At 41.9% G+C, this 12,048-nt stretch overlaps 1 protein-coding gene across 2 annotated transcripts in view; it reads left to right on the top strand.

Annotated features, from left to right (window-relative positions):
* The window catches only part of tnmd (tenomodulin), a 44,322-nt gene extending 35,294 nt beyond the window's left edge, over positions 1–9,028 (top strand). For both annotated transcript variants that reach the window (XM_031862485.1, XM_031862486.1), the window contains 3 exons: positions 597–756; positions 3,280–3,374; positions 7,428–9,028. In XM_031862485.1, the coding sequence (XP_031718345.1) occupies positions 597–756; positions 3,280–3,374; positions 7,428–7,637 (465 nt within the window). In that variant the 3' untranslated portion in view covers positions 7,638–9,028. The remainder of the gene's footprint in view (positions 1–596; positions 757–3,279; positions 3,375–7,427) is intronic.
* Positions 9,029–12,048: the final 3,020 nt, after the last annotated feature.

Here is a 12,048-nt window from a genome sequence, read left to right on the forward strand (position 1 = left end):
AATAAATATCTGCACTGTTAGGGGAGCGCATTACCAAATCCCCTTCATATGTCTCTATTAGACAACACTGACATGTAGTCCCTATCATTAAGCAATAATAGTTTACTTTACAGCTCATGAACTGCAGTATCAACAAATTAAGCCTACTGATAGTGCTCGGTGCCAAGCGAAGCATTGTGTTGAAGGGAGGGGGGGGAGAGAATGCAAGGCTTTATTGTATCTGTCACATTAAACGATATTGCAGCCACACTCAGAGTAATGAAGACCACTTCTAAAGTCATTTAAAAGTCAGATCATCACTGTCTTTGAATTTCAATGATGTATGATAGAAAGAGCATGCCGCAGGCTTGAGAAGAGGGTGAGGGAGAAAGAGGAGGGAGTCAGGGCAGTAGGAGTCAGGAGTCAGGAAGCTGCCGCCCTCTCGGCAGACAGAAAGGTGATAGATAAAAACGATGAGGATGGAGCCGCTGCGTGGCTCAGGGGAGGAGAGTGCAAATGTAAGGCTATACTTTGTGTGGGGCCTGGACATTTTTGCAGGCTCTGTTATGCTATATTATATATATATATATGTTCATGTGTGTGGTGTTTTCTAACAGGTGGATGAGACAGAGGCCGTGGATATGAAGGTGGAAGACTCCCAAGTGTGGGTTCCTGCTGAGGAGCCCATCGTTAACCCGGCCTTCCTCTTTGACTCCAAGATCTGGGAGATTTGCCAGGAGCTGCCCATCCACTGGATCCATCCCTCCCCTCTGAGCGGTGAGAGCAGGGGCATCTCTGCCTCTAAATGCAAACTATTAACACTCTCGCTGGAGGGCATCCCCACAGGCCATGTGCAGGTCCGTAGGGACCGCATTTTTTCCCAACCACATGAGCATCCAGTCCGGGCTACTCTCTGTGTGTTTGGAAAATTGAGAGACTGATGGTCAGTTGTGGTAGAAGCATTCCAGTCAGTGGTGGTCGAAGCATTCCATTTCTAAGTATTAAGTGTAAATAACAGGAACAGCGTAGCATTTAGGGATATATTGGCAGAAATGGAATATAATATAAAAAGGTATCTGTTCTTTACTGTATCTCCTGAAAATAAGAATTGTGTTGTTACCTTAGAAGGAGTCATTTATATCGACATACAGAGCAGGTCCTCTTCAGAGTCCACGATGTTGCTACAGCAGCCCAGAGTGGACCAACCAAACACTGGCTCCATATAGGGCCATGTGCATTATAGCTTTGGCCACCATTGTTGTTCTACACGCTTGGCACACGGGAGAAGTTTCAGTTGATTGCAATCTGCAACCTCACCACTAGATGGCAGGCTTTTAAGTACAACATATCAACAGCATTTTAACATTGTAGTTGGTGGAGATGGAGTTGGTTTTAACTGGTTTAAATGTCATATTATGATCTGTTCTGCAAGTATAAATTTCCTAGTATTTTGTTTTTCGAAATCTGCCAGTGTAGTTCGATTATTTCAACTTGAGAAACCATCTTTTTAGAAGCTGTTCGGAACTAGACCCAAAGGCAGAAAGAAGAGAAGGCAGCAGAATGATTTCAATGATTTTTTGTGAAAATGCATTACAGGCTGAGAGTCCAAATGCAAGCAGGTAACAGCACCCGGGTACATCGTAGCATGTGAGCAACAAGGAATCCCAAAAGCCTAGTAACCAAAACAGTAACACAAAGCATTAAAGAGAAAACTAACACAAAGGGGTAAAAGCTGGAAAACCGAACACTGTGGTATAAAGAACAATGACAAACTGGCAAGGGAACTAGGCTGGTATATGTAATGAATGACTGAAGAGAGCACAGGTGAGCAGGAGGTGAGGTGAGTGCAGGAATATTGAGGGACAGGTGAAGCAAATGAGCAGACAATCAAAACTGGCGAGAAAACACCCACAGGCAGGAAGTCAAGTGATCCGAAACGAGAGGAGAGAGTATAAAATAACAGGAAACACTAAACATGAATAAAACAAAAGAGAACTAAACCTAGGAGCAGGGAAGATCATGACTGAAGTGAGTTGAGCAATTCATTTGTTTTATAGGATTTGTATTTTTTTTCATTAATTTAAAAAAAGCAAAATGAGTAATATATGTATTTAATATTGACAGGATACCCAAAATCAAATTCTGAGAGTAATTATAGGCCATAATTAGGCTTGGAAAGCTCATATAAAGACAACGATGTCCTAAAGTATTACAATTCAGAACAAACAATGTACATTGGATAAGATACTAAAATACCTAAAATGTTGAACTCCTTACCATATTTCAGTTACTGTGTAGAGGAGCAACACATATACAACTATTATGGATCCACTATTCATACTACAGTGGATTCAATGGAACATACCAACAGACTGTTTATCAAGTCAAGGGTAATACAACTTTTAAATATCATCAGATGTTGTTCATTTAGTTAAAGAAAATGAACAGACACCAAATAATTGAACCAAAAGATGTACAATATTCTGTTTTTGGTTGTGTATGTTTTGAAGTGTGCTCTGTGTCTTATAAAAGGTTGTTGATAGTATTATCTATGGTAGACCATTTATGTCACTTGTGTTGAGAAGGGGGCGGGTTATATACGATTTGTCTTCTCCTTGCTACTATAGATCATTGAATTCCCATTATGTTGTTATATATTGTAGCTTATACAATATATGAAAAAGAATTGCTAAATAATGACTGAATCTCAAAAGAAGGCACAATAAAGGATTGCTGCTCTAAAAATAAATCACCTTATTCCACAAACCAGTTGAATTATATTCAACAGATTGAAGTCAAAATAATGGCAAAGTATATTTCAGTTAGATTCTTAGGACTCAATACAATATTTGTTTTAATGCAGTGTATGCAGTATATAAAATCTGCAAAGTACCTTCTGCATTTAGACACATTTAGTAAACACATTTCCTCTGAAATGTATAGGAATAGAAATATAAAGTAGCAAAAAATTTAAATACTCCAAAGTACAAATATCTTAAAACTGTACTTAAGTAAATGTACTTAGTTGCTGATGATAGTCATCTGCAGATTTGCTTTTCAGGGATTTCCTCAAAAGGATGTTGAGGCTTTGCTAATTAGGATCTGTGGAAAGTCATCTGTGTGCTAGTATCACAACAGCAACAACACCATTGTTTTTGACAGAAGCATGAAAAAGCTTGGAATGAATTCCAGCATATTTTTTTTTTTTTTTCTTGAATGTCAAGCCACTGGGAAAGTACAGCATCTGAGCTTTACTTCAAACAAGCACAAAAACATCTCTTCTCTTTGCTGTTCTCTCAGATGCTGAAGTGGGAAATGTGGACGCGCCTGACGCAGAGGTCACAGGTCAGCGATTCGCCCGCGACGTCCTGGACCACCCTCCTGTAAACGACTATGTAAGTGGGCCCGTCTGCACCGCGTCAACCAGGGACCACACCGCGAGATACAGCAGAGCCACTTCAATCAGCTCCAGCTCTGCCTCGACTCTTTCTGCATATAAATCGCTCACTAATTGATGTTAAAACTGACTTTGTGCACCAGAGGGCATAGCAATTGCTCTATATATCTGTTTAAGTAAGGCCAGTTCATTGAAGACTCCCTTAATGTCTCTCCATTAATTGAGAGGAATATCCAACCTTTCAAAGGCAGAAACTTGTGCCTTACAGCGGCCGTTACTTCCTTCTCTCACTTCCTCTTTTCTGAGGCACTACAAAGCAGCACTCTCAAGGTCACTCATAGCTTCACAGATAAGTTACATTTATTAATAATGCTTCAATTATCAAAGCGTATAGAATGACTGGAAAGGCCAAGTGGCATATTTTGGTGGACTGCATGCAAACCGCTCAGTACTGTACGGTTCATCATCCCTGGCTCTCAGGGGAAACCAAATAAAGCAGCATATTACACAGAAATTATGCACTCTGACACAAAAAAATAGCCGTTGCACACTAAAGATAACAGGTGAAAAGATATCCGACTCACACATTCGGCACTTAATGGTGAAATGAAGCTAAATTCAAGGATAATGAGTCGGTTTCTGTCTCCTCCTCAGAGCTGTGAGAGACACGCAGAGAAATGAGACATCCTATAATGTTGACATTTTTCAGGAACGTCACAGAAATATCAGGAACGTTTCCCCCCCCCCCCCAGCCTCCTCTATCTTCTCCCTCATCGTCTACAGCAGGAGATGCAGTGCTATGCAATTAAAACATACCAGTGGATGAAAAACTCGGCTCTCCTTTTGAAACGTTCTGGCAGTTGGGTAATGTATACCACTGCAATCCATTCCAGCGGCACATCCATGCTCTGTTTGTGGGTCCAGTGATAACAAAGGTCTTTGTGGCCAAGCAAAGGCCAGGCAGCAGTCTGTAATTGGGAGTCTGAACTCTTGCTCATTTCTTTTTTTTTTTTTTGTTGCTTCGTCCAGAACTCATGTAAATGTGCACGCAGTCAGAAAACAACCAAGCACACACACACACACACACACACACATAGGCTGCTGCTCACACTCTATGTAGATCCTTTCATCTATCAGACACATAATAACATGCATTCACTTCATCTGCGTTTCATAAGTCTGAATTTGAGGCGCCGCGTCTCCCCACAGTTCACGTTTGTAAAGTAAAATAATCGTTTGACCCCTTGTGACAGACGTTGACGGATATATGAAACTGACCTTTGCCGCGGCCGCCATGTCACAGTGCGGTGTGTATCAGAGGTGGCCCTGAAAATTTCAAACTAAATAACTACCATCTGGCAAGGCTGAATGGATGGTACCACTGTGATTGACCTATAAAGCAAAGAGGGGCTTCCAATATGAATTGACCTCAAACAAATACACGTGTAAACATGCTTGGTGTGGGTTTCTGCCTGCAATTGGGGTGTTTGTGTTGTGTGTGTGTGTGTGTGTGACTACATTCAGGGTCAGGCTACATGGCTGTTCATGCGTAAAACAGAGGTGCAAAAAGCTGAAGGAATTTAAATCCGCGAATGCAGGAGCTGTTTGTGCCTCCGGAGAAATCTTTACACTGAAGCTAAAGCCCATTATCACTCTGGTTCAGTGTTTACTCAAATACATGACTATCTCTGTATTCAATTACATCCAATATTATTGTCATTCCACCTCACTGTAGAGCACACTGAGATGAGAATCTGAGATCGGGGACAAGCGCTGAGGCGGTTTTATATGTTGTGACTGTCCTGTGCCTCTACATAAAAAAATCCTTTTGGAATACAAAGCAGGGTATGAAGCAGAAATGTTATCTCTGTTGTTTTGATCCCAGAATGAATGTGAGGAGCTCTGCTATGAGATTTAATACCACACGTGCTTCAAGCTCATGAAGAGCGGTGATCAGCGTGTGTGAAATAACACCAACAAGTGTGGAGATTAGGGGAGCCGTGCTTTGATTCATTACATCTTATTGAATGACTGACGCAGTTTTCTACTTCGCAGACTCATTCATATCCAGTGCCTCATATTATGCACAGAGGTGCCTCTGTGTGTGAGTGTGTGTGTTTGCATGTGTATACCGGAGTGTGTGATGAAATCAGATGCAGCAAGGGGGTAATGGCTTTTACTCTTCATTAATGCTGCTTGTTTTTGAGTGACTGCCTCAGATTTCCCAAGGTGAACCATTCTTATCACCGCAGCATCCCACTAGAGACGGCAACTCAGAGCCAGAATGATTAATATGTTCCCTCCGTTTTAAAAGGATAGCTCTGATTAATTGTCTTTAAGGTACAATGCTGCCTATTGGCTGTTTGTTTTGATAATCGCTGCATCATTTGAATAAGATATTTTCTTCATTTTCTTCGTGGAGCTCCAGATTTTCACAAAATCCCTGTTTGGTCTGCGCGCAGCAGATAATATTATCATTGGTCCATTGACAGCTTTCGTGTTGTTTCCATAACAGATTGTTGCCTGGAAGCTGATGACCCGAAACTTGACTGAAACAATAAATCATTAAAAGCCTAGCTGCGCTTGTCATAGTAATAACTCAAAGCCAGCTATCCTAGACGTCATCTGCAGCACCCTGTCTATGTGTTTTAAGTATGTCTCACGAGTGTAGCAGGCTGTAGATTCTTATGAATCATGCTCATGGTGAATTTCTTGTTACGTGACTACACTAGAGAAAACAAATAGATTTGTGTAAAACCATTCTGACTGACTGCCCACTGACTTAAAAAGTAGATGCAAGAAACACCCTAATTCCCACACTTAATGTAGCAGGGGACTGAAGGGACATGTGCTCCTGCGGGTCCTGTCCTTTTAAAGTCCCACACATTTTCTATTCCCAACAGTGGATGTGTTTATTTCTGCACTGCTGCATGTATACTGAGTCACTGGAAGCGCTTGCAAAGAATTATGCCAGATTATTCTGAATGTGAAGTCATCGACTCCTAGATCGGAGCAGTTTAATGAGACAGCGCCGGATTGTCTCTGAGGATTCATTTACTAAAAGCGATTGAAATGTGGTCAAATGCGTACTGAGGGCAGTTGCTGCCTCAACTTGCGAGGTGAGTTAAGTGGCACTTCTCCGAACCCCATTTGGAGTTGCTCTTGATCAAAGGCATGGCACTCAGCCCTACGGGGGCATGAACCAACCGGCACAATGGAAAAATCCAAGGGCCATTAATTCTACCCAATTTACCTTTCGTTTGGGTTTCATTTCGCCCCTCTATAAATTCAGAGGCAGCCAGCAAGAGCAAATGAAAGAATCCTTGTTAGGCGATCATTATGCTGCTAATTGCTTTAGGAATGTGCCATGCACTTACAGTCAAGGTCAGGGGGAGGGCGCCAAGACGTGGGGAGCTGTAATTTGAATGCTCTATTGGAGGAGGGGCTGCCATTTTGGTGCAGAGAGTGGGCCTCGGTCGAGGGAGTTAAGAGGTCAGAGATGAAAGAAATAGTGTAATTATGCCGGTAACTACCAACGTTAGAGTCCCTTTGATTGAAGATAGCGTCGGTAGAGAGGCTGTGAATGCTGGATTCAGAGATGGGGCGTTGTCAAGTCGTGCTACCTCCGGTATAATAGAAAGGTCAAGGGTGTTATATCATGTTTTATGCTCCTGCAGCTTAAATCAAGCTCGCTCCCTCTCCCCGCTATCTTGATCTCTTTGTCACGGTCATCAAGCATGGCACAACTTTGGATTTTCACAGACATTAATTCTAATCTTTTCACTCGTTTGGTTTTTACATATATTCTACTGACATACAAGGAAAGCAGGCTCATCAATTCCCGCCATCTTTTTTTTTTCTTCTTTGGTGTTTTACGGCAGCTGGCATCTGTTATGTTGCATTGCTGCAAAGTCGTCTTCTTCTTATTATATTATTATTATTATTATTATTATTCTATTCTTTGCCTTCGTCCTCTTCCTGCTCTTGCCTCGGGAGGACTGGCATTTGACGTGTGTGATTGTAACCCTGCCCACTGCTGTGTCCTCTGCAGAGAGACATCGGGATCGAGCTGGATAACCGCCTGGATGACCACGGATACTGCTGCCAGCACTGTCGCCGTGGTTACCGCTACTGCCGCCGCTACCACGAGCCCTTGGGTGGCTTCAACCCGTGGCCTTACTACTACCAAGGAGGCCGGGTCATCTGCCAGATTGTCATGCCGTGCAACTGGTGGATCGCCCGCATGCTGGGCAGGATCTGAGGAGGGCGCGTGCTGTCTGTGTCTGTACATGTGGGATTTAAACTGTTTATGTAGTTGTAGGTGCAAATTCTGCTTTTATATCCCGGACCACTTAAGAGACCACAGCAGTCCATTACACACAATTATTATCCAATCTGTAGGTTGGCCCACTGAGTATTAGTCTGTTTAAACAGTCCAAATGGTATTTGAAGCGTTCTTAAAAGGCATTGCTCGTTTACAGCTGTCTAATTTTCTTTGCTTATCTAACCGTTATTATCCTTGCTATTTGATTCTGTTGAATTGGTGCCATTTAGTTTGGAGGATGTCACCTTAAACTAATCTGCTGCAAAAAAAGGGGGGGGGGGGGGCACACACTGTCTGTCTCGACCTTGTCATGCATTCATTTTTTTACTTTATAGGTTAAAAAGACTTGTTCTACTATAATGTATGAACATGTTGCTTTCTTACAATAGATCAATATGTGCAACAATCTGAGTGGTGATTAAGTATACATGTTTTGTCTCAGTTGTTTGTGACGATTGTTGTTATTGCTTCAGTAGATTAAAAACCTTCCCTATATTCACATACAACTAGAACACTACATGCATCATATTCAAATTAAGACAAATTTAGGGGAAAATAGAAAGTAGCTATAACAGAACTAGAGGAAGCTTTCCTTGCTGGCTTTATGTGTTTTTAAGATCATGTTAAACTAAGGAGGTACAGCATAATTGAAGATGCACAGACCTCGGCTGTCTTTTGTGATGTAGTTACTGTTGTCTCATGCTCCATTGTTTTCCATCTTGTTGCAATCCACAAAATGCTTTAAATAGTGCTTCTGTTCAAACAGTTTCTTCTTTGCTGAGGCGATTTTAATCGGCAACACCACATCTCAATCTGTCGAGCTGAAATAACTCTCATCTGCAAGTAACGGATAAGCAAGTGAGATAGGCGTTTGCAATTGATGGTCTGTCATCAGAATAACAAGGTGCATAAATGCCCAAGAGTATTCAAGTGATGTGGGATATTAAAAGTTTAACAGAGAGACAAAAATGGAGCACTCATGTTGTCATAGTTTGCTTTGAAGCCTTCTGTATGTTTCAGTCTCTTGCTGGATTTTTTTCCAATTAAAATTTGTATGTATGAATAATCCGAGTTGTCCTATCATATGAAACAATATGATTTGAAAGCTGATGAAGTGTGGGTTTGAATCTGACTCACACAATCCATACAACAGGCAGACCTTCTCCATTAGTCCCATTGCTCATTAGCAAAAACATTTAGCGTCAAATTGACAGGAAAAAAAATAGACGTGCATGCTTTTATAGTTTCTTTCATAACCATAGTCTCGCTTGTGTATCTGATGCATAATAATGCATTGTTTACAGTAATATAAAAGAAGCACCTCGCCTGCTAAGTAAAACTAGATGTTGACTCATGTTGGCTCAGTGTGATAATAATGTCAGTGATATCAATAATATTTGGCAGCGAAATGGATTTTGTGAAAAAGGGGGCGAAACATATTACTGTATGTAAATGTTTTATGGATATGCTCATAAACGAGTTCAGACTGCAACCGTATTGTTATTTTTAAATCAATAATGTCAATAGCCCAAAGCAACGTGTCAAGTAAAAAATTGTGGCATGAGTTAACAAATGCAATAATTGCAAACATACTTCAAATAAACTGACAAGTGTACAGCAAAGCCCCCGAGGCATTTCTGAAAAGTTCATAAAATCAGTGTTTATATTATTCATTTCTTACTACGTCCCCGTTATCCCAACAAATAGTCGAGTGTAAAACGGATGCATACAGCATGCTGGTTGCTGCTGCTGTTGTTGGAGAGCTTTGGCTTTCACAACATTGGGAAATAGTGTAAAGTTATTTTTTTTGTAAGATGCTGTTAGTTGTCTATCTGCCGAGGTCTCTGAGGACTTTGAGGACTCTTTTGTGTAGTCGTGAGAGTAAATTGCCATGGAAGCCCTGAGATTTGTTCTGAAAGGGACGGCTCACCCTGACTGGAGAGGATGATACAGATATTACAGCTGGCTCCCTGAGAGCTCCTCGTGCCTGATGGCACAAAAGTCCAATATTAACCATGAAAGTCAAACTTTAAAGTACAAACGTCTCACAATTAAAAATCATGGATGAGACCCAGAAAAAAAAATATTGGATAGTGGTGACACTGCAGTTGTACTTATATGAGAGCAAAAAATAGATCACGGCCCAGTTGAATGCCCAAACGTGCATCCACGTCTTGGTATGCGATACACAAATATCAGGAGGTCATTAAAAGCATCTTGACGAAGCCAGTTGAATGTTATAAACAGCAAAAATCTACAGCTTTTGAAGCTGTTTGCATTCAGTGTTCATGGTTTCCTTTTCAAATAAAATGGAAACAATGTAAGTAAATTGAATGGGTTCAGTTAACGAGATATTTTGCGATTGCTTTTATAAACCACTTCAAATATAGAGGGAGGAAAGGAAAACAAAGCAGAGTCGGTGAAGTTCAGCTTGAAAAAGGATGTTTTTCCCCTGGAAATGCAAACACTTGGACTACTCCAAATCAAATGATCTTTGATTATCAGCATAGGGCTTTTTAGTACCCCTATATCTATATAAATGAAGGTTAATTTGCATTCCTAATGTGTTTGATGCAGCTCAAAACAGTCTACTTCAGATATAAGGCAAATCTGTGAGTCTATGACAGTGAACACCTTGCCTGTAGACCAGAATGAGAGAATATATCATTTCAAATGAAGCCATGCACAATTTTTCTCATGCGTTTTATACACTGTCTAGGAATACCCCCCTCTAGCACTTGTTTATCACTGTTTTGATGGGGAGAGGAAACAAGATTGACTACTCTGCAGGATAAACAGAGATACCAGGCGTCTACCGGGTTGGCACAGTTCAAAGGATTTTTCCTACCTGGCCTGAGGATGGGCCGCTATCATTGAGACTCACAAGTGAATTAATTCCTTTTGTTACGTATCAAAAATGCAGCGGAACTTCACTCACAGCTGCTTATTTTCATTTCAAATAATCTCTCGTTCATTTAGATCAATGAGTTGCTATTCCGGGGCGGAGGAGAGTGAAAACCAATGTATGAGGAGTGTCTGCATTTAGATTAGTAACCTGAAGGAATAACTCTCTCCAATCCAGACTGAGGCTCAGGCTCCGCTGAGGACACGTGTTACCAGTGCCACCTTGTGTAGAGAGAAGTGTACTGCTGCGATATCAAACCAGGCGCTGGTTCGCCGCGTTTAAAAAAAACAAACATTTGAAAACCATGCCACACCTGCTGTCCTTAAATACATTTACTCTTGCTACTCTTAGAAACCACACATTTTAAAAGCGGTCTATTTAAATCTAACCTTGGCCGCAAGTTAACAGACTGCATATGGCTGCAATGGCCATGAGACCGCAGTCATCAACTCCTTTTCTCTGTAATGTTGCAGTCAGTCTGGTGACCTGATGGTTAAATAAGCTCTCCCTGTACTGTTCCTGCTACAGGCTGGAGGCACAATAATGTCAGCCGTCATCCTTCAACTGCTCCCACTGTGAGAGGCAGCATGGCACAGCAGTAAACACTCGCGCTGTGTCAGTGGCTGCAGGCGACTCAGAAATAGTCCTCCTCTCCCAGGACGCGGCTCTCGCTCCATCTTCAGGGTCTCTGACTTACTAACCAAAGGAATAGCACGGACGCAACGGCTGCATTCATTCAATATTTTAGTAATCCATAACAACTCCCGCTTACCATATGGCAGCCGATCGATGAACCGCCTGTTTAGATGTGATCGAGGGTTATTGGTTGCTTTCATCAGACTCCTTTCAAACTACATTCCCACCTGCAAGAGGCTCAGGAAGATGTTTGCTGGAGAGAAGCAGGTTTTAGTGGTGGCTGAGACTGAACTTCTGGCTGTGAGTTAATGTGTGTGTGTGTGTGTCTGTGTTAACCCTATGGCAAGATTGGATTGTGTGGTACACAGCTGTGCATGTGGGTGTAGACAGAGCCAGGCACAGTAGGCAAGCCCTGCTGCCAAACAGCTTCCTCAACATCACCACCCACCCTCTCCTCCCCGACCCTGAACACACAGACGGATTCAATCCATGCCAATGCACCCCCCCACCCCAACACACACACACACACACACATCAACATAACACATGCTCTAACAGAATCAATCCAAGTCAGTGTAACCCCTCCACTCGCCAGCCACCCATACACACACGCACATACACACTCTTCACTCTGTGGTGACAGACTAGGCTGTCTTCAGTTCTGTCACATGCTAATGTATTCATCCACCCACAGCAACTGGAGAGGCAGTGCTCTTAAGTACATTCCAATCAGTCTCTGGCCTGCTAATGGCTCCAATCCAGTTCCCCACGCTTTTTCTTTCTCTTCAAATGCCATGTGGTCGAATG

The sequence above is a fragment of the Anarrhichthys ocellatus genome, unplaced genomic scaffold, assembly GCF_004355925.1.
Source record: "Anarrhichthys ocellatus isolate YVR2014 unplaced genomic scaffold, GSC_Weel_1.0 scaffold27, whole genome shotgun sequence".
Taxonomy (NCBI): Eukaryota; Metazoa; Chordata; class Actinopteri; order Perciformes; family Anarhichadidae; genus Anarrhichthys; species Anarrhichthys ocellatus.